Source organism: Chiloscyllium plagiosum, unplaced genomic scaffold, assembly GCF_004010195.1.
Source record: "Chiloscyllium plagiosum isolate BGI_BamShark_2017 unplaced genomic scaffold, ASM401019v2 scaf_14406, whole genome shotgun sequence".
Lineage (NCBI taxonomy): Eukaryota > Metazoa > Chordata > Chondrichthyes > Orectolobiformes > Hemiscylliidae > Chiloscyllium > Chiloscyllium plagiosum.
In genome coordinates, this window is record NW_025215249.1 from 54,436 (window position 1) to 77,331 (window position 22,896).

General features: G+C 40.0%; 1 protein-coding gene across 1 annotated transcript; it reads left to right on the forward strand.

Annotated features, from left to right (window-relative positions):
- Positions 1-211: 211 nt before the first annotated feature.
- LOC122548231 (mucin-4-like) lies at positions 212-22,600 on the forward strand (the record flags this gene model as incomplete). The annotated part of the gene is made up of 10 exons (XM_043686772.1): positions 212-331; positions 4,531-5,907; positions 8,064-8,197; positions 10,586-10,747; positions 15,316-15,471; positions 16,157-16,287; positions 20,764-20,855; positions 21,466-21,648; positions 22,224-22,373; positions 22,481-22,600. Coding segments are annotated over 10 exons (2,625 nt in total), but the record flags the coding sequence as incomplete, so codon positions are not given.
- Between the last annotated feature and the right edge of the window lie 296 nt (positions 22,601-22,896).

Consider the following 22,896-nt stretch of genomic DNA (forward strand, 5'->3'; position numbering starts at 1 on the left):
TAAAACAAGCACATCACTCCTCAATCTCCAATTCCAGTCAAACTAATCAACTATGAAACCCTATCACACATTCATCAAAATTCCCAGGCAATTCTTTTCATTGTGCCAATCTAACCTGTATTTGAATAACGAAAGGAAAGCTACCGATCACTAGAAACTGCTCACCAATAAACACAAGAATATACATTGATTTTCTGCATTACACTTTTAGATGTGGATGAATGTCTTGACCCTTCTGTGTGTTCCTGGAAAAACAACACCATGTGTGTCAATACTGTTGGATCGTACAACTGTGCATGTCGAGCAGGATATGAAGGCCCTAACTGCACAGGTGAGTGATATAATTCTCTTTCATCCTCTGTCCTTTTAAAATAATCACTGTATTAATAGCAGTTGCACACATTAGTCTTTCTAATGCAACAAAATGAGATGACGAATATTTTTTGATTGAAATTTATAAAAATCACATACAAACGATAGAAGAGTGTCATGCAGTCCATGTGGCATATTGATTTTTTTCAAAGTTTTAGACATTTCAAGCAAATTATTGTATTGACACAGATATGAGTCAATTGAACAAAACAGCCAATGGTTTCTTTAAGAATGAGGATAATAATTTGATCTTTGGATAAAGTTGTCAAGATGGCATATTGCATGCTTGCCTTCATCCATCAGGGCATAGATTATGAGATTTGGCAAGTCATGGTGCAGTTGTATTAAACTTTCCTTCGGCCATATTTGAAATATTGTGTAAGCTTCTGGTTGCCACACTACCAGAAGAATGTGGAGGCTTTGGAAAAGGTATAGAAATGGTTTTCCAGGATGTTGCCCAGTCTGGGGAGTATTAACTATGAGGAGAGATTGGACAAACTTGGCTTGTTTTCACATTCATGTTGAAAAATGAGGATCAACCTGATAGAAGTTTATAAAATTATGACGTGTAGATAGAATGGATAATCAGAGCCTTTTTTCCCAGAGTGGAAACATCAATTTCTAGGGGACAGCTTTAAGGTAAAAGAAGTTAAGTTTAAAGAGATATGGTAGGCATGTTTTTTATACAAAGGGTGGTAAGTGCATGGAATGCGCTGCCAAAGGAGATGGTGGAAACGGATACAAAGTTTTAAGAGGCATCTTGACAGATATATGAATAAGCATGAAATAGAGGGATATGACTGTGTGGAGGCAAAAGGTTTTCAGTTTAAATAGGCATCATGTGTTGGTACATTATTAGTCTGCCAAATGGCCTGCTCCTGTACTGTGCTCTTCTTTGTTCTATTCTTTGAAATCGACTCAAGTTTGACAATTTATGAGAAATAACTGATGCTGCTTAACTCTAAAAGCTATCAGGCATCTAGCAGGCATCTATCAGAACTCTAGCAGGCCGGCATTTGTCCATAGATGGTCACATTTTTTTCTTTCATCTATTTTGTTTTGCTTTAGTCATTGAAAAGTCACAAAATGGTTAGGTTTCTGAACTGGAAAATTGCCGTCACTAATTTTGCAACGAGTGTCAGACAGGTGATAGCTGAATTATTTTCCTTTAGATGAGTCAACAATTGGGAAGTTGGAAAACACACCTAGTACCTTGTCTGCTGTTCAAAGCAGAGGGGTGTGTGTATGTAGAGAAAGGACTAAAAGTATTTTTTTAATCCATTCATGGGATGCAGACCTTGCCTGCTAGGCCAGTCTTTATTGCCCATTTCTAATTGCCCAGAGAGCAGTTGCAAGTCAACCACATTGCTGTGGATCCAGAGTCAGCTGTAGGCCAGACTAGGTAAGGGTGGCAGTTTCTTCTCTAAAGGACATTAGTGAATTAGATGGGTTTATTTCCACAATTGTCAATGGTTACACTATCATCATTGGGCCAACTATTTATTCCAGATTTCTACAGCATCTGCCATTGTAGTATTTGACATCATGTTCCCCAGAATATTAGCCTGGGGTTCTGAAATGCTAGTCCAGTGACAGCACCACGACACGGCTGCCTTCCCAAAGAAAGTAAATTCTAACGGCAGTACCTGAGGCAGCCTTTGGGTCAGGATACAACAATAATTAGAGAACCTTCTTGTTCTGTGGTAGTGTCCCTACCTCACTTCAAAAGGCCAACTACAAATCCCACCTACTCCAGAAATGTCTCATAACATCTCTGAATGGGTTAATTTTTAAAAAAACAGCAGAATTAGGCACAGTTAACCTGATCTTCAAGAGGGGAGTAACATGATTGTCAACATTGTATTAATTTCAGAATAAGGCATTTTTGTGCCCTAAGTTTTTTTAATCGAGTTAGCTTGCTGTCAATTGACACATTCAACTTATCGAATTTTACCTGTCTGAAATTTGAGTACTGAAGGCAAGCTGGGATCTTTCTTTGCTAATACTTTCTCTCTGCCCATTCAGTCATGCTCCCTACTCCAGGCTATACAACTGTGTATCTACTGATAGACTGTCACTTCAGTTACTGTTGAAATCTGAAATTCTTATCAAAAAGCTGTGGAGATATTTTGGGGGTATAGGGAGGGAATAGTTTTCCTCGAGATGTTGGACTGTTACGAACTTGCTGTAGGAGACCTGTGTTGGCTTCTTGGGGTATGGCTTACATATCACAGGCCAACCAATCACCTTTACCAAGCCACTGGCCAGTTTTCCAAAGGATCAGATCCCAGGGGTGGCAAAAAAAAAGACAAAGAACTGTGGATACTGGAAATCAGAAGCGGAATCTGAAATTATTGGAAAAAAAACCTCAAGCAGATCTGGCAGCATCTGTGCAGAGAAAGCAGAGTTAACATTTCAAGTCCCGTGACCCTTTCTCAAAACAGACTTGCCTACTGAGTGCTGCCAGCTAATCAGCCAGGTTTCTCAGCAGCAAACAGCACTGGGAAGGCAGTGGCTGCTGCTCGAACAACACAAACTGGAGACCCAAGATTAAGCAGTGGTGCAGTCCAGAGATGGGTGATGTTGGGAGGGTTGTCACAGAGTGGGCATTATGAAAGGCTGAGTGGGCAGCCATAGCAAGGAGTGGCCCTCAACTTGCTCCTCCTTTTTCCTGATATCAGGTCCTCTGACTTAATGGTTTCCATTTCAGTAGCGTAGGAAGGCGAGCAAGAGTTAATTGGGTGGAGGTATGAAAGAGATGGGGCTCTCCATGTGCAACAATCCCATCTTATTGAATGCTTGACAGCCTTCAAATCTGTTTGGGGGAGGACAAAAAATACCACTCCAAAACTCCTGGGTTCAAGTCCTACCTGTAACTATTTATCAGCCCTAAAATCTGCATTGGAGGAGGGTATTAAGTGTTATTATACAATGGAAGATAGGTAGAATTAAAATACAAATCACCCATGATAGAATTGAATGTCATACAGGCTGAAGGGGCTGAAATGGCCCACTCTGGTTCCTAAGTTCCTAGCAGAATGCATGTCACACTACTTCTCAATATCACTTACCTAATCAGGATGAACCTGGCCAGTCACCCAGCTATCCATAGTCTAGAAAATCTTCTTCTCATTTGCATGAGGCTACAGAAGCAATGTACTCTGTATGTACAAATGTACAGTCTACATCTTAACTGTGACTGTGATGCATTATTTATCTGCGTCTTCCTCACCATTCTTTGGCCTTTCATGTGGTGACCCAGTGTCTACCCTGCTCTTGCTAAACATCCATAGCACGGCTCACCTAATGTTCCATTGGTAGCCTATTATGGTTGGTGTATTTAACGTAATTATGTCCACCATGCCTCACTATCATCTTCTAAAGTGCAATTAGGGGAAGGGTAATTAAGTACAGTTCTTTACACTGAACATGCATCCACAAAATATTTTTAAAAAACACTCAAACCTATCACTGAGAGTAAGCCTGATAGGGCTCAGTCTTTGCCATGACATTAGTTTCAAACCAAAGCCAAGTCATCACCAAGTGGCCTGTTCTTCCAATTGCAAAACATCACTTATCCTGTGCCTATTTCGCTATCACTGCCTTTAAATCTCTTAGCCATGTCTTACAGTCCCTACCTGTATTTGTGCTTTCCACTCTTTTGCCTGTTCATACCTCTCAATTTGCTTGATAAATCTCCTCAAAATGTACTTCTTTGACCAAAGCTTTTGCTTCCTTTAACTCTTCCCTTGTATCTACAAATATTTTTGGATGTGTCATTTTATTAAGCTGTTGTCTTTTTGAATGCTTTTACAGGACTTCCTATAGTCACTGTTTCAGTATCAAGTACTTCAATTTAAAAAAACCCTGAGGGGCAAATATTTTTTACACAGAAGATGGTTCACATGTGGAATGAATTTCCTGAGGAAGTGGTAGATATGGGCATAGTTACAATGTTTCAAAGACATTTGGATAAGTACCTGAATAGGGAAGGTTTGAAGGGATACGGGCTAGGGGCAGGCAGGGGGGAATCGTTTAGTTTGGGATATGTTCAGCATGGTTAGACCAAAGGATCTGTTTCCATGCTGTATGTCTCTGACTCTAAGTGCAACAACCCTTCAAACATCAATACTATTTTGTTCCTTGTACCTTTAACAGATAGTACCTTGGTTACATCTATGACTGAGCAATCAACCCGGGGACCAGCAGTTACAACATCAACAAGTAATGCCACAAGTATAAAAGCAACTTCAACGACAGGAACAACCTCAACTATAACTACACCCATAGAGAAAACCTTGGGAGCAAGTACCAGTGGAACACCAGTTCCTGCAGTTACAAAATCTACAACAGGCGCCACTACAACCACAGACAGCCCAACAACTACCTTAACCACCATAACCAAAACAACCAAAACTAGTTCAACCACAGAGAAAACCATGGGAGCAAGTACCAGTGGAACACCAGGTCCTGCAGTTACAAAATCTACAACAGGCACCCTTACAACCACAAAGAGCCCAACAACTACCTTAACCACCACAATCAAAACAACCAAAACTAGTTCAACCACAGACACCATGGGAACAAGTACCAGTGGAACACCAGTTCCTGCAGTTACAAAGTCTACAACAGGTGCCGCTACAACCACAAAGAGCCCAACAACTACCTTAACCACCACAACCAAAACAACCAAAACTAGTTCAACCACAGACACCATGGGAACAAGTACCAGTGGAACACCAGTTCCTGCAGTTACAAAGTCTACAACAGGTGCCGCTACAACCACAAAGAGCCCAACAACTACCTTAACCACCACAACCAAAACAACCAAAACTAGTTCAACCACAGACACCATGGGAACAAGTACCAGTGGAACACCAGTTCCTGCAGTTACAAAGTCTACAACAGGTGCTGCTACAACCACAAAGAGCCCAACAACTACCTTAACCACCACAACCAAAACAACCAAAACTAGTTCAACCACAGACACCATGGGAACAAGTACCAGTGGAACACCAGTTCCTGCAGTTACAAAGTCTACAACAGGTGCCGCTACAACCACAAAGAGCCCAACAACTACCTTAACCACCACAACCAAAACAACCAAAACTAGTTTAACCACAGAAACCATGGGAACAAGTACCAGTGGAACACCAGTTCCTGCAGTTACAAAATCTACAACAGGCGCCCCTACAACCACAAAGAGCCCAACAACTACCTTAACCACCACAACAACTAAAACAACCAAAACTAGTTCAACCACAGACACCATGGGAACAAGTACCAGTGAAACACCAGTCCCTGCAGTTACAAAATCTACAACAGGTGCTGCTACAACCACAAAGAGCCCAACAACTACCTTAACCACCACAACCAAAACAACCAAAACTAGTTCAGCCACACTCTCCACAACTCCAATAATCTCAACAATCACGTCAAATCCCACAAAAACAACTACCCCAATGCCCTCAAGCACCATCTCTACAGTTACAACTGTAAGATCAACAGTCCAAACCACTCAAGCCAATGTAACACGTAAGTACTTTATTACTTATGTTGAACCAATTTAGTTTGATGTACAAACAGGAGGAATTCTACCAGATTCGAACGCAGGGGAATAAGGAAAATTGGAGAAAATGAATTTGGTTGGATTATATTAATCTATGCGATGGCTGTGATCCAAGCATAAATAATTAAGTTTGTTGAATGGGCACTTAACAACTGATTCTCAAGTCAAATATGATTTTTGAGAATGTCAGGCCTCTTATTGTACAGTGGTAGTGGCCCTACCTCTAACCTGAAGACTGGCTCCACCAGCTCTAGAGATGCATCATAACATTGCTGAGCAGGTTGATTATAAAATATCTGAGACTTTACTGAGTGATGGACTGTTACCTATTTGGGATATCAACAGAGGGTTGTCTTTTGAAAAATAAATTGTGTGTTCCGAGCTCATGTGTGTCAGAATCTCAGCTATTCTGTGGAGGGAAACTTCACAGCGGGAGTTTGGAATGGCAATGGAATAAGATGCAAGCTGACTGTTTAATGATGCACACATGAGGTGTGAGCACAGGTAAAATCTTGCCATTAGAATAGGGGTTACAGAGATTCTCACAGCCTTTTTACTCCACACTCCTTTTTGAGGTTTTCACCTCAGCTCCACAGTAAAAGTCCAGCTACTGTGGAAGCTGATATCCTGCTCTCTGCCTGAACTAGCCAGCAGTCTCTGATTAAACAGCAATCCCAGATGCCTTTGCTATTGGTCATCTTCCAGAATACTGGCCTGGTTCAGACCACAAATTTGAAAGCTGAGGTTGGCAGTATTGATGGCCACATAAAATCCTGTAGGTGGATTTCCTGCCTGAAATTTTTTGGGACATGGTCAGCCCACTTGTACTTAGAGTCTATTGAGACGCATGGGGAAAGTTCAGTAGCTTTAACTGCACACGTCATTTGTTTGGCAAATGCATAAGCTGTGAGGAGACTTCATTTGCTGACCATTGAAGCCCATCAGACATGTTACTCTCAGGATGTCAGTTTTAAACCACTCCCCGTCAAGCTGCTAACACCCAGCTGGCTGTGTCCTAATGCCTTTCACACAGTCCCATGGCCTTTTCAGGGTTTCTCAATGTTAAGGACTGCTTCTAGTCACAGTGTGGCCAACACTCCCAATGCGAGATGTTGGGGCTACAGAGCTGGTCTCAGTCTGATTGGTCAGGAGCATGTTCTTCTGAGAAAGCAGCAAAAATCTCACCTAGAAGTAATTAATGTCACACCCAGCATTAAATTGTTGCTGCTAGCCATTAGGATATTGGGAAAAATACAAGCACATGCAGCATTTTAGCTTGGGAAGGAGACCATGGAACCATATAAAATCGAGCCCAACACATGGAAAATTCAGCCCACCAACTCAGTTATTGTCCCAGTGTGATAAATTTTCATCTTTAGTGCTCCATGTACAGAAGCGTATATCAGGAATTGGTGCCATCTCCTTCACCGTGGTTTCAAAAGAAAGAAGATCATGAAGCAGGTACAACCGTGCTTGGATTCTCAATAATCAGGATTCCAATGCCCTGCAGTTGCAGCAAATCACACATAATTTGTTCAACCCAGTGGATAGAAAATCACCAGCTGCTTGTCCCTGATAGCCCCAAGGTGCGAGTGCCATGGGTCATGACACCAAATATATTCCTATTCATGGGGAAACATGAAAATCAAAGATGGAGAATTTACATGATCAATCACCTACAACTCTGCATCATTTTTGTGCTTGAGTGGACTTGAATCTACAATCATATGTCTCAGATGCAGGAGTTGCTTACAGCCGAGTTATGGCTGACACTAAATATTAAAAAAGACAATAGCTGTTGAGAAGTACAGTAGTACTATTAGGATAAGTCAAAACACAATGGAAGAAGTGGTCTTTCTCTATTCTGTATAATTCTGTATTCCATCTATTCTCTAAATTCCCACACCAATTTGGTGGATGCTTTATGATCAACATATACGAAACATGCAGTGGGTCAAGAAGATATCTTACCACCACCTTCTCAGAGTGGTACAAATGGATAATAAATGTCACCATTACCTATGCCACCCATACTTTGAGGATGAATTTTAAAATACCGGTTTCTAGCATTTTTGTGACAATATTTCTTATTTCAATTCATCTTTTTTTTCCCTTTGTTTAGCTGCCATTCTTTTTGAATATGGACAGGATGTTGGTGATCAATTGCTACCAAAAACAGCATCTGATGTCGTCTCTCCCATTTTTAAGCCAGAGATTGACTTCACTTTTGGAAAAACTCGTTATCCTTTAATTTATGTAAGTGCTCAAAGTGATTTTCACTGAAGCTTTAGTTCATCACAGTTTTACCAGTTATAGTGATGCAGTCAGACAACCTCCCCATCTGAGAACAATTAATGTTTGTTTAACACCTTACCTCACCCACCACCCCCAAGGTTTAATTTGGGAAAGGTTCATGCCAAATGACCATTCCAACATGTTACTTTGGACAGGCAATATTAACCTTTCAAGTAACACAGAAGCATTCTTTTCCTTTTGCTGTATGTCATCCTGTAATATATAGGAGTCTTAAATTTTCAGTATACAACTCTTTTTTACCTTATGCAAATGTATTCGTTCTGAATTTTCTGTGTTCTGTATAAGTGCCTCCTGCTGCTCGGGCACTAGCTTAGGTACAGTTTGTTGTTTCCAATCAGTTGTTTCCATGTGTGCTAAATCATATTTTGACTTTGTAAGATGGGCCTTTCCCCAATTGTGAATTTTTATTTCTGGTCTTTGTCCTTTTTCATGACTATGCTAACTCAGAGTTATAATCATTATCTTGAGAAGATCTCTCCTACTGATATCCCTTCAACCTAATAAATCCTCATTCCACAAAATTACTTCCAAAACTTGCACTTCTCTTGTCGGTCTCACTATGTACTGGCTAAAAAATGTTCCCCTGAATGCAGTTTACAGACTTGGTCCTTTATATTACTTTATATTGATTTCATCCCAATTAATAACAAGGTAGTTGAAATCTTATACTAATATAACCATAATAATTCCAGGCTTCTCAGCAGTTTCCAAAAATGCTTGCACTCTATATCCATCTAAGGGTATAGAATTGTATTCTGTTGTTTACTTCCAACAATGTCAAAGTCTTTTTTGGTCCTTAAATCAATGCTATGGCCACTTTAAATAATCCTTCTAGTAAATATACCTCCTCATGGCTGTGAATGCTTCTTTTAACTCATATTTTGAAAACCCTCCCTTTTTAAACTATATCCTGTCTGAAAAACGAGTGATCAAAATATTGACTTGCCATTCCTACCTGTCTTTATGCTATGATCTAGCAATAGCCATAATGTTATCGTTCTAAGTGTCCATGTGTGCCTTTAGCTTATCTGTCTTATTCATTACCCTCATTCTATTAGCATGCATCCCTGTAATCATAAATAAATTATTTATTGCATATTTTCTTGCTTTTGTTTCCCCAGCCTTTCGTACTTAGTTATACGTTTTTTTGATCTTTTTTCAGCTTTTTTTCTCTCTACTCTGAATCTGTGCTCAATTTCACATCCCTCTGTCAAATTGGTTTTCAAATTCTCAACTGGGGGAGCAAACTGGTCTTTGTCAGTGTTTGTCATATCACTGTGGTGATGTAACCCATCCCTTTGAGTATGTCATACCTTCACCAAAATTGACCCAAACGCCTAGGAATCTAACGCCTTCCCTCCTGTATTATGTCACCAGCAGGACATCCATCTGCACTATCTACCTCACACTATACTCAGTCATGTGTGCCAGTAAATAGTCTAGAGATAACAAGCTTGAGTTTATGTTTTAAATTTCTTTCTCAACTGCCTAAAATTTGGTCTGAAGGCTCTAACTCCTCTTTACTAACCATCCTTGGTTCTGAAGTAGACCACAAAATCTGGTTGTTTACTTTCCTCATTCAGAATGGTTTGCAGTCACCCAGTGACAACCTTGACTGTGGCACCAAGATACAGAAAATCATCCTGGAGACATGTCTGCGACTACAAAACTGCAGTCCTTTCCCTTAATTATTGAATCCCTTGTCATTATTTTTCTGTTCTTTCTCCTCTGCCCTCTGCAGCAGAGCTACATGTGTTGAAGTGGCCTTTACTCTGACTTTACTTCACCGTGGAAACATTATCAGGCAGTATTTGAAACACAATACGCACTCCTGCATTACATGCCTCATTCTCTTTGTTCATTTGGCAGTCACCAGCTTGGGAGAGGGCGGGGAGTTAGGTTTGTGGCAGAGTGGTGGTGGTGGGAGGTTGATGGAAAGCACAGGGTGGGATGGCATTTCAGAGAATGGAGGATGTAAAATGACATAGGAGGAGAGAACATTTAGCTGGAGTATGATTGGCATAGGTGGGGATTGGCAGGTGATGGTGAGCTGCAATAGCAAGGGAGGGATCAAAAAGGAAGGATGGAATAACATGGCATGGGGAAGGATGGCATGGGAATCATGGAATGGGATAGCATGGGGAGATTGTGATTGCATGGGAAGGAGGTGATGTGTGGAATGGATGTGATTGATTAAGTCTACAAAATAGACTGCATATGTTTTGTAGGTGTCTGCTGGTATTGTTTATATTTTGGTGATATTATTTTCCCTTTGCAGTTTGTTTAAATTACTTTTTAAGGCACAAATCATCTTTTTTTGATTGACAGTTCACAGACAACGGTTTGATCGTTTTTCCGGCATCAGAGACTGAGATTTTCGATTATACAAATCCATTTAATGAATTTACTGCAAGTACTGTACCACCAATGATTGCTGTGTTTTGGAGTGATGCAGACATCTCAGGCAGCATTGGAAATGTTTTCTATCAGGTACAAGATTTATTAAACAATGATCAAAATTTATATTGAGAATCAGTGGAATTAAATTTGATCAATGTAATTGCTCAAAAATCTTGAAAATTACGTGTGAGCGTATCAGTAAAGTGTAGGGTGACTTCTTTATCAGACTGAAGCAATATCTGAATGTACCAGTAGTTATTCCAGTGAAACAATATTCATGCATCCAAATTAGGAAATCATAAAATAATTGGAAATATGATGTGCATTTGTCATGATTTTTCCAGCGTTTGTGCACAATTCAAAAAATGAAGTTGCAATTAATGTAATAGAGTCATAAAGTCATAGAGATGGAAACAGACCCTTCGGTCCAACCCGTCCATGCCGACCAGATATTCCAACCCAATCTAGTCCCACCTGCCAGCCCCCACCCCATATCCCTCCAAACCCTTCCTATTCATATACCCATCCAAATGCCTCTTAACTGTTGCAATTGTACCAGCCTCCACCACTTCCTCTGGCAGCTCATCCCATACATGTACCACCCTCTGTGTGAAAACTTTGCCCCTGAGGTCCCTTTTATATCTTTCCCCTCTCACCTGAAAGCTATACCCTCTAGTCCTGGACTTCCCAACCCCAGGGAAAAGACTTGGTCTATTTATCCTATCCATGCCCCTCATAATTTTGTAAATCTCCATAACGTCACCCCTCAGCCTCCGACGCTCCAGGGAAAACAACCCCAGCCTGTTCAGCCTTTCACCCACATCCTGTACAGCCGCAACATATCCTTCCAACTCCGACCAATAAATGAAAGCATACCAAACGCCTTCTTCACTATCCTATCTACCTGCGACCACACTTTTAAGCAGCTATGAACCTGCATTCCAAGATGTCTTCTCAGCAACACTCGTCAGGACCTTACCATTAAGTGTATAAGTCCTGCTAAGATTTGCTTTCCTAAAATGCAGCAGCTTGCATTTATGTGAATTAAACTCCATCTGCCACTTCTCAGCCCATTGGCCCATCTGGTCAAGATCCTGTGAAATCTGAGGTCACCCTCTTCGCTGTCCACTACACCTCCAATTTTAGTGCCATCTGCAAACTTACTAACTGTATCTCTTATGGTCGCATCCAAATCATTTATGTAAATGACAAAAAGTAGAGGACCCAGCACCGATCCTTGTGGAACTCCACCGGTCACAGGCCTCCAGTCTGAAAAACAACCCTTCACCAACTCCCTCCATATTCTACCTTTGAGCCAATTCTGTATCCAAATGACTAGTTCTCCCTGTATTATGTGAGATCTAACCTTGCTAATCAGTCTCCCATGGGGAACCTTGTCGAACACCTTACTGAAGTCCATATAAATCACATCTACCACTCTGCCCTCATCAATCCTCTTTGTTACTACCTCAAAAAACTCACTCAAGTTTGTGAGACACGATTTCCCACGCACAAAACGATGTTGACTATCCCTAATCTGTCCTTGCCTTTCCAAATACATGTACATCCTGTCCCTCAGGATTCCCTCCACTAACTTGCCCATCAGTGAGGTCAGGCTCACTAGTCTATAGTTTCCTGGCTTGTCCTTACCACCCTTCTTAAACAGCCTTTCCCAAACTCACAATATGCTGCATAGCCAATTAGGTTTATCAGAAGTATCATAGCTGTAACGTCATGAATTACAGCAGCCATTACGTAAACAATAAAGTCTTGTAAATAGCAACAACATAATTGTGTGACTCATCTGTTGTCATTTTTTTCACTCACTCATTGGCCATGGGCATCATTGGCTGACCAGCATTTATTGCCTGTCCCTAGCTGCCCTTCAGAAGATGGTGGTGAGCCACCTCCTTGAACCACTGCAGTTCATGTGCTGTAGGTAAACCCACAATGCCCTGAGGGAGCAAATTCCAGGATTTTCATGCAGCAACAGTGAAGGAACAGTCATATATTTCCAAGTCAGGATAAGGAGTGCTTTGGAGGAGAACTTGCAGATGGTGGTGTTTCCATGAATCAGCTGCCCTTGTTCTTCTCGTTGAAAGTGGTCATGGGTTTAGAAAGTGCTGTCTGAGGATCATTGGTGAATTTCTATAGTGCATCTTTTAGGTAGTACATGTAGTGAGCATCAGTGGTGGAGAGTGTGGATGTAGTGCCAATCAAGCAGCCTGTTTTGTCTTGGATGATGTCAAGATGCTTGAGTGTTGATGGACCTGCACTCATCCAGGCAAATGGGGAGTATTCCATCACACTGCTGGGTTGTGCCTTGTGGACGGTACAAACTGGAGAGTCAGGAGGTGAATTACTTGGCACGGTATTCCTAATCTCTGACCTACTCTTGTAGCCGTTGTATTTATATGGTGTGTCCAGTTGAGTTTCTGGTCAATGGTAACCTCAAGATGTTGATTCAATGATTGAATTCATTAAATATCAAAAAGCAGTGATTAGATTATTTCCCTCTATTCCCTTCCTACTCATGTATTCATCCAGATGCTTCTTGAATGTTACTACAGTGTCTGCTTCCATCACCTCCTCTGGCAATGCATTCCAGGCACTTACCACCCTTCGTGTGAAAAACTTGCCCCGCACATCTCTTTTAAACATCCCCCCCAACACCTTGAACCTGTGTCCCCTAGTAATTGATCCCTCCACCTGGGAATAAGCCTCATACTTTCCACTCTATCCATGCCATTCACAATCTTATAATCTTCTATTAGGTCACCATCAACCTCCTGCATTTCAATGAAAACAAACATAGTCTATCCAACCATTTTTCATAGCTAAAATCCCCTATACCAGGTAAACCTTTTCTGTACCAAAGCGTCTCCAAAGCGTCCACATCCTCTTGTAATGTGATGACCAGAACTGTACACAGTATTCCAAGTGTGGCCTATCTAAAGTTCTATGACGTTGCAGCATAACCTGTTTATCTCTATATTCAATGCACCTTCCAATGAGGGCAAGCATGCCATAAGCCTTTTTTACTACCCTATCTATCTGTGGTGCTACCTTCAGTGATCTGTTGCCCTGCACACTCAGATCCCTCTGCTTATCAATACTCCTTAGGGTTCAGCATTCACTGTATAATTTCTACTTGTTTCTGACCTTCCAAAATGCATCACCTCACATTTATCCAGATTAAACTATATCTGCCATTTTTTTCTGCCCATGTCTCCAACTGATCTATATTCTGCTGTGTCCTAGACCAGCACAGTTTCCTCCAAATCATTGCTGCAAAAACTTTAGACATCCTTTGCACTCTTCCATCGAGGATGGGGATCTTTGTGGAGCCTCCTCCTCCAGTGAGTTGTTTAATTGTCCTTCACCATTCACAACTGGATGTGGCAGAACTGCAGAGCTTAGCTGTGATCCTTTTGTTCTGAGACTGCTTAGCTATTTCTATCACTTTCTGCTTGTGCTGTTTGGCATGTAAGTAGTCCTGTTTGGTAGCTTCACCAGGTTGATACCTAATTTTTAGCTGTGCCTGGTGCTGCTACTAGCATGCCCTCCTGCACTCTCCATTGAACCAAGGTTGATCTCCTCGCTTGGTGGTAATGGTTTAGTAGGGGAAATGCCGAACAATGAGGTTACTGATTATGCTGGAGTACAGATTGGCTGCTGTTGATAGACCACTGCACCTCATGAATGCCCAGTCTTGAGTTGCTGTGTTTGTTTGAAGCCTGTCCCATTTAGCATGGTGATGGAGCAACATAACATGATAGAGGGTATCCTCAGTGTGAAGGCGGGACTTCATCTTCACAAGGACTGTGAGGTGGCCACTATTACAGATATTGTCATGGACACATACATGTACAGTCTGCAGATTGGGGGGGTGGGGTCAAGTCTGTTTTTCCCTCACTACCTGCTGCAGGCCCGGTCTCATAGTTATATCCTTTAGGACCCAATCAGCTTGATCAGTAGTGCTGCTGTTGAGCCATTCTTGGTGGAGAACATTGAAATTCCAGGGTACATTTTGCACCTCTCTATATCATTGATATCAATTTAAAATCAAACAATTCCTAATTTTTCTTAAAGCCAGCCTGTTAGGTCTGAAGCTCTTCTTATTCAGTCAGGTCATTGAAAATTATATTTACACCAACAATCCCAAGAACACGTTAGCCCATAAACTGCAGCTGTTACAAGTTTGAGGCATTTAGGAAATGAGGAATTATTGAAGAATGTAAAATTGTTTATTCTGGAGCAGAGGAGGCTCAGTGGAAAAAGTGTTCAATTTTTCAGAATCTTTAAGGAATGAGTAAAGTGAACCCTGACGATATGTCTAAGTTTACCCAAAACCCAAAAGGCACAAACTCAAGCTTAAAACATAGTTTAAATTTAATAACTTTAAGCAGATAGGGGTAAAAGTGACAGCTTAAAAAATAATTGGTCAATTGAAAAAGTTTAAGGTTTAAAGGGGTGCACATTTGAGCGATCGCCATTTGCACTGTCACTCCAGTGATTTACTGCAAGATACCAGAAATAGTTGCTCATTATTGAGACTAGCCAATGATCATCACAAGTCCTGTAATTCCTTATGTTAGTGTGATAATAACAACATGAGGCAATATTCATTCTGTAATCACAGCACTTTTATTTCATAGGAGTACAAAACATATGGTTCCGAATTTTTTAACTTGACACAGAATGTAGAAAGAATAATATCTGACCAACTCAAAATTAAATATAAAGCCAAATGGACCTTAAAGATAACCTGGGATAAAGTACCTGCAGCTACTCTGGTTGAAACAAGAAGTAAGGTATGTGTGTACAAGCTTAGTATGTTTTATTCAAATAAAATGTAAAGACATTTCTAAGATTTGTAGTATTATGTATTTTCTTTTCCTCAATATTGTACTTTATTTTTCTCTTGCAATTTTGTGACTTGTGGTGACTATATTCATGTCCTTACTCTGTAATACCTAATTCTAGAATTGTTCATAATTTTTTAAGTATAAAAATATACAGTTTGTGGCACAGAAACAAACTCTTTAAGTGGTGTTTGTGCTCCATCCCAATTTATTTATTCTCATTCTAATTTATCTACCCCTGTCCTTCTATTCCTTCCTTGTCATGTATTTATCTAGCCTAACCTTAGATGCATCTGTGTTGTTCATCTCATCTACTCTGAATATTACTTGACATGCTTGATTTCAACTGGTAACTGATTAAATGACTTCATATTTGCCATGAAAGGCACATACACACTTCTAACTCTAAAATGCAAAGCAGAAAAATGAGGATTGATTACATCCAAGGACATTTAATTATTTACCCCTGAATTAATCCCCAAAATGTGTTATTAAGAGCTTTGTATCTGCATTAAAATGTGATAGCTTTTCATTCTAATCTCAGCACAACAAATGTGTTACCATACTCTCTGTTCCAAATTAATACTCTGATATCAAAAATATCTAACAATTATATTCAATACCTTAATTATAGACGAACACCTACCAAGCAGTTATCACTACAGATGGCAGCACTTCATATGTTGTAATGTTATATGAGTCTGGTGGAATGAACTGGGATGTATCAACACTTGCTTCTAAAGACCTTCTTATTGGCTTCAGCAGGTAGGTTTAGCCCTGTGTACAATAGAGAAGCTGCTCTCTTTTAGATATTATTCAGCAATAGACCATAATATCCTTATATAATGTATACTTTTCATTAATCAGTCAATTTATCACTGTCACATTGCCACCCTGCTTTTGAGAGTGTTTTTTTTAAATAATAAACTTGAATCAAATTGCATCATAACATACCTATTTATATTTGGACTAATCAACTTGACAAAGGTATCCTGGAAGGTGAATTTAGAGGATGTATTCAGGACAGTTTTTGAAACTATATATTCTGGGCCCAACCTCAATATGATATTTAATACTTAATCCTATAATGACTAAGATGATTTGGCCTTGTAATGAGGATAGGATAAATTAATTATCTCACCATAAAGGATCCTCTCTGTATGAGTCATCATAACATTGTCCGTTTAGTTGGATGGCAAAACATCTCTTGGATAATGTTAGCATAGTGGGAGATGTTTTGTAGGCATTTTGCTTTTTATCCCTTACTTTCAGCACTTGCCACGGCCTAAAAGTACAAATATTATGAAAAGGAATGTGAATGTCTTAGCCTTTCCTTGCCAGCACATAGCCTCTCTATTATCAAGCCCTATTTAGCCCCTTCCTATGTCAGTGCATGTAGATTGGATACCTCGCAATCCCAGGCTAAACTACAGCAATTCAGAGGAGGTCAGGACCACAGATGAATCACATGGCCAAAGTGATCTACTTCTGCTCAAAATATGTTCATATATACCTGCCCGTTGATCTCAAAATCAGCATCAAGATGACCAAGCCACAGCTATTATTTCAAAGTTCAAAAGACAGGTGTGGACCAACACAAACCAACAAAAAGCATAAAGCTCCATGTGATTAAAACTTGTGTTCTCAGCACCTTCCTTTTAAACTTGCAAAATATGGACAATTATGCAGTTCAGGAAAAGTGGCTGAATGGCTTCCTCTACCATCAGGTTGGATATTGATGAACCTTGCCAGGAGAGATTGTCAAATACAGATGCACAGGGGGTAGGGTTAAAGAGGAGGGGCCCCTAACATATTTGCCCTTTTGGATTAGTCACAACATTTTTTGGCTGTGTCGTGTGACCCAAATGGATGATGGCAACATTTCAAAAGGCCTGCTTCTTGGAGAGCTTGCTACTGCCACAAAATGAACAGGTCAGCCTCATCTGCAATACAAGGGCATCTATAAGCGAGACTTCAAATTGACTAGAATCAGAAATGATGCATGAGAAGTCCTTGCTGTTGTTCAGAGTTCTGAGAACCAAATACTTTGAAATTGTGTGGGCAAAAAAATAAATCCACAATACCAGCAGCTGGATGGTTAAAAAGAAATTCCGATGAAGAAAAACTATCACTTGACCTCAGGACAATGCTGGCCATCTGTGCCAGCTGCTGAAAGGATTACCCCTCATTATTGACTGGCACTGCAGGCTCTACTGGATCGATTGGGCTGACATCTAGTTCATTTATAGAGCCATAGAGATGTACTGCAGGGAAACAGACCCTTCGGTCCAACCCGTCCATGCCGACCAGATATTCCAACCCAATCTAGTCCCACTTGCCAGCACCCGGCCCATATCCCTCCAAACCCTTCCTATTCATATACCCATCCAAATGCCTCTTAAATGTTGCAATTGTTCCAGCCTCCACCACTTCCCCTGGCAGTTCTTTCCATGCACTGTATGAAAAAGTTGCCACGTAGGTCTCTTTTATATCTTTCCCCTCTCACCCTAAACCTATGCCCTCTACTTCTGAACTTCCTGACTCCAGGGAAAAGTCTTTGCCTCTTTACCCCTTCCATGCCCCTCATAATTTTGTAACATGATGCTGGCTGCTTCTAGGCTCAACAAGTGGCCTAACATCATTCTAGGTTTGCATGTGCTCCAGATAGTACTGTTCAGAAGCTGGTTTCAGGATTTTGATCCAGCAACAATGAAGGAATGGCACTTTAGTTCCATGTCAGGATGGTGTGTGACTTGGATGGGAACTTACAGCATGGTGGTATTCCCATGTAACTATTACCTTTGTCCTGCTATATGGTAGAGGTACCAATTTGAAAGGTACTGTCATTGGAACCTTGGTGAGTTACTGCAATGCACTGTGTCTTATAGATAGTACAGTGTGCTAGAGGAAGTGAAGGATTCTTGATGGTTATTGGTGATGCGCCTCCCAAAGCAAGTGGAGAGTACTCCATCACACTTATAATTTGTACCTTATAAGTACTGGACAGGCAGTAGGGAGATAGGAGGTGACCAACCACTTTAATGCTACAATTTGAGCAGTGAGAAAGGGTAGATTATGTGACAAAATGTTAAAGATTAAGATTTGGGACAGGGAATTCAGATAAGGATTTCATTGTGGAGGAATACTGAAGAACCCTGATGCCCATGTACTGTACATTGAAATGTTGGGAATCCTTTGGTAGAGTAGCTAACCTCCTACTGCAGAAAAGAAGTATGAAGAAATCTAGCTTCATTCTGGAAGAGAACATCACACAACCTTTGAACTCATCCTTTTCCACCATGGTAGTGACGACAGAATTCACAGACACAGTCGTGTACGGTATTGGTGTATATTTTTACAGCTTCTACTGCAGCACAGGTGAAAGCCTCAACTTCATATTGCTGCACTGGGAGATCAGTAAGAGGTCATAAGATCCATATTTGATGGCAGGGAGGTTCAGGCTGCTGCCATCATGACTGAGGATCTCAGCTCTCAAAGGGAAGGTGATGGCCTAGTGGTATTATCAATGGACTGTTAATACAGAGACCCAGTAATATCCTAGGGACCCGGGTTCGAATGCTACAAAGGTAGATGGCGGAATTTGAATTCAATTATTCATAAATAATGACCATGAATCCATTGTTGATTGTCAGGAAAAACCCATCAAACGCCTTTTAGGGAAGGAAACTGCCATCATTACCTGCTCTGGTCTACATGTGACTCCAGACCCACAGTAGTGTGGTTGACTCTTAAATGCCCCCTGGGCAATTAGAAATGGGAAATCAGTGCTGGCCTAGCCAGCAACACCTCAGCCTTTGAGTTAATTTGAAAAAAGAGGCTTGCAGGCTCACATGGCAGTCAGGAATCTGGTTTCTGATTAATTTTGAGAGTTGAGGAGATGCTGCACAATGGGAGGATCAGTCAAACCATGGTGTAAAAATCTGGTGCCCTTTCTCAGTTTGGCTGCAATAATGCCCTTACTGTTGCCTGTTACTTTTGTTGAGGCAACACCATCTGAAGTTAGACCTTCAACTCTTTCATCCTGCACTGCCATCTACAGTCTCCTCCAATTAAATTCATCATCGGTTGACTGACCATGTGGCAGCCATTGGGCTAGGAAAGTGTGGAGACACTAGGAGAGAAAAAGATATCGCCACACAGACACCAAGGGAATGTAGAAGAGTGTTTTTTTTTGGATAAGTCTGTGTGTTGTTAGATGAAGTTATTCTGCAAAGGTTGTTGTGGCTTTTATGTTATAAGCAGACAAAGAAATACTGTTATGGAGCACCCCCAGTGGATAGTGAGATGGGATAAAATGTTGCTATGGTGGCGAAAGACAAGCCAGACTGCTTTGACAAACTTTACTTACCATATGTTAGTCAAAAGCACCTCACTTGTGATTTGGATGGCCGACCCATTAAACAATGCTAGTGGGGATTCTCTGCAGCTCAGAATTAGCTACACAGATTGTTGATCTTTGTAGTGATCGTTCAGCAAAATGCTTGGACAACTGTTTGCAGTCACTACCAAAATCTCCTCACACTTTGATCACACACATGGCTTACCTGTACTGATACCATGCCCAGCATAGGATGACCCATGGGATATACTGTAAATGATTCATAGTGCACACCGTGCCACTTATTCCTTTAGGGTTTCCATAATCCTGACATTATCAGTGCTGCAAAGTCCAGTTTTGCAACCTTGGAGTGGTATCACTCAACTAGTAATTATCTATGGCAAAAGCCTTGTAAACCTTGAAGAGTTTGGAGAGGGCAGAATTATTTGGATGGATACTTCATGGAAAATCTGGCGTTAACTTGAAGGATTCACACTTGATCACATGTAATCTGACTGTTTCCAAACTTTAAGAAAATTAAAGAGATTCAGATCGTTATACAAAATTATACAAGGATGTTGTTAATTGCAGTCAGCACTTTAACCATCCTACCAATGCAAAATGATTTCTGCTCTACTGTTGCTTCAATCTATATAAGTTCCTCACCTTTCTAGAGAAGTAATATTGCATAAGCCTCTTTCATCACCTAAACTCTCAGCAAGCATGGCAAATAGTTCAGTTCAAACTGTAAGTCATGACAAGTTGGAAACCCAAGAGAAACACATGTTGCCTCGAAGCCATGTACAAAATGGCCACTATAATTTTCATGCAAGTTACATACTAAAAGCAAACAGCAATTATGTGACCAAATTACATTAATGTTTTCCTTTTTTTTGTCATAGTGGCGATGGATTCTTTATGAACGACGAGCAAATAAAACTTCCTACAGTTGCTGAAAGATTTCGACCTGATAAATATACTGGGACAAATACAGGTTTATTTCCTTTTATTCTATTTTAAGAGGAAATCATAGTTGGGATATTTTTTCTTATTATCTAAATTTTAGAAATCCATGATTAATGTGAATTGAGTACTTACCTGGTAAGTACTCATTCTAAATCATTGCAGTTCTTTGATTTGGTGATCAACATTCAAAGTATAATTGACTCGTAAATAATTCTAATTTCAAATTCAGATCTTATACTTTTAAAAAGTATTTTTAATATTACTATAATGCATTCAGAATATCTAAATATGCAAGGGATATAGGAATTTACAGTGTAATCAGTTCCATCACAGCTCTAATCCTTCACCTCAGTAAACTTGTTTAGCACTGGTCAGGTGTCTGGTCCAAATATAAAATATTTTTATGAAAATATAAATTTCTCATTGAAGCCTGGCCCTGGCAACTCATGGGTTCAGTCAAGTTTGCCAATTTTGAATTGCAACCCTAATGCAGGAGAATGCCAAAAGATCCATCTGTAATTAAATGCCAGTATGACAATTTAATTTCATGCTTGGATCATATGAAGTGAATATACAATTGTTACTATTTTGAGATTAGTGCTGAAATCTGAATTGAAATCTATTTTGTATTTCCTTAGATTTGAAAGGCCTACGACTGTACAAACTGACTGAGGGCACACCACAGATTAATTACAAAGCAGACTGCTTGAGTTGGTTTAGTTCAGAGCCAAATCCATCTCAGTGGAACCAAGGTTTACTTTCCTGTCCATGCAGTTTTCCTCAAGGACAAGTAGACAATCGATTCCGAAGGTCCAGTCAAGGTATGGATTTATTATATAAGAATAAAAATGCTGGAAAATCTCAGCAGGGTAGCCAGCATCTGTAGAGAGAAACAGGTAATTTTCAGGTCAGAGATCTTTCAGCAGAATCAGGATATCTTAAATTGTTTGGAATTTTTTTAGTACAAACCATGGTCATGTTTTTTTTTCAGAAAGAAAATGAACAACTAAAGCCAAGTAGTGCTAATTCTCTGGATGTTATCTGTCTGCAATGGCTATGATTTCTTTGATTTGAAAGTACATTCTCAAAACAGTGCACTAAGAAAACTTATAACTTATAACAGCAAAAGCTGTTATGAACCAAAGGCAATAACAGAACAAATTCTCTATTTGGAAGCATGTTATTTACAAATGTGTCATCAATTCACTTATTGTACATAGCACCTGCATGCAAGAAGATATAACTGATACCTTCTCATCATATCATAATTTGGAACAATTGAAAGCATGCTATTGATAAATTTGTGTCTGACACCAGATATCATTTGGTGGTGCTAACTTGTCAAAGCAATTGCAATGAATTCTGTCATAAAGTGGTCTTTTGTTGAATTTACCAGATGCTACAACCAAAGTTCTTCGTAGTACCAGCCCAAATGCAATTGGTGCTGGCCAACGGTGTGTTTACAGTAGGAGGAATGCATTTCTTGAAGGTTGGCAGGAACGTTACTGGACAGCTAGACCATCAGATCCCTCAAGTCTGAACAAGAGTATGTTTTTATTTGAAATTGTTACAAAATATTTTTCCACTTTGTCTGATAACTTCATAGGTGTATACAACTGTACAATTCATGCAATTATCAATTTTTCCTCACAGGATTTGACCTAGATCCATACAACTGGTGCTGTGTAAACATTGACAACCCATTATTCTGTGACTATTACAGAATCAAAAGACCAAGCATTAGCTGTTTAACCTACAGGCCACCAACCCGAGGTAACTTACATTTTAAGTAACAAGGCTAACTGCTTCAATAAAGATAATCATTAAAATATTGAGTAGCAAAGCTGATAATTTCTTTATTAAAGTTCACATTAAAAATCAAGTGGTTTATAACAATCTGTGCCAAAATACATTGTAAACTATTTTATTTTTATGATAAAATATTATTAAAACTTTTAATATTTCTGTACAGTTCCATTTATTCCTATAAATAGTGATGTGACATATTTGTATTATCAATTACATACACAACAAAAGCTCCTTTTCTGGCTTAGACTCTGATCCACACT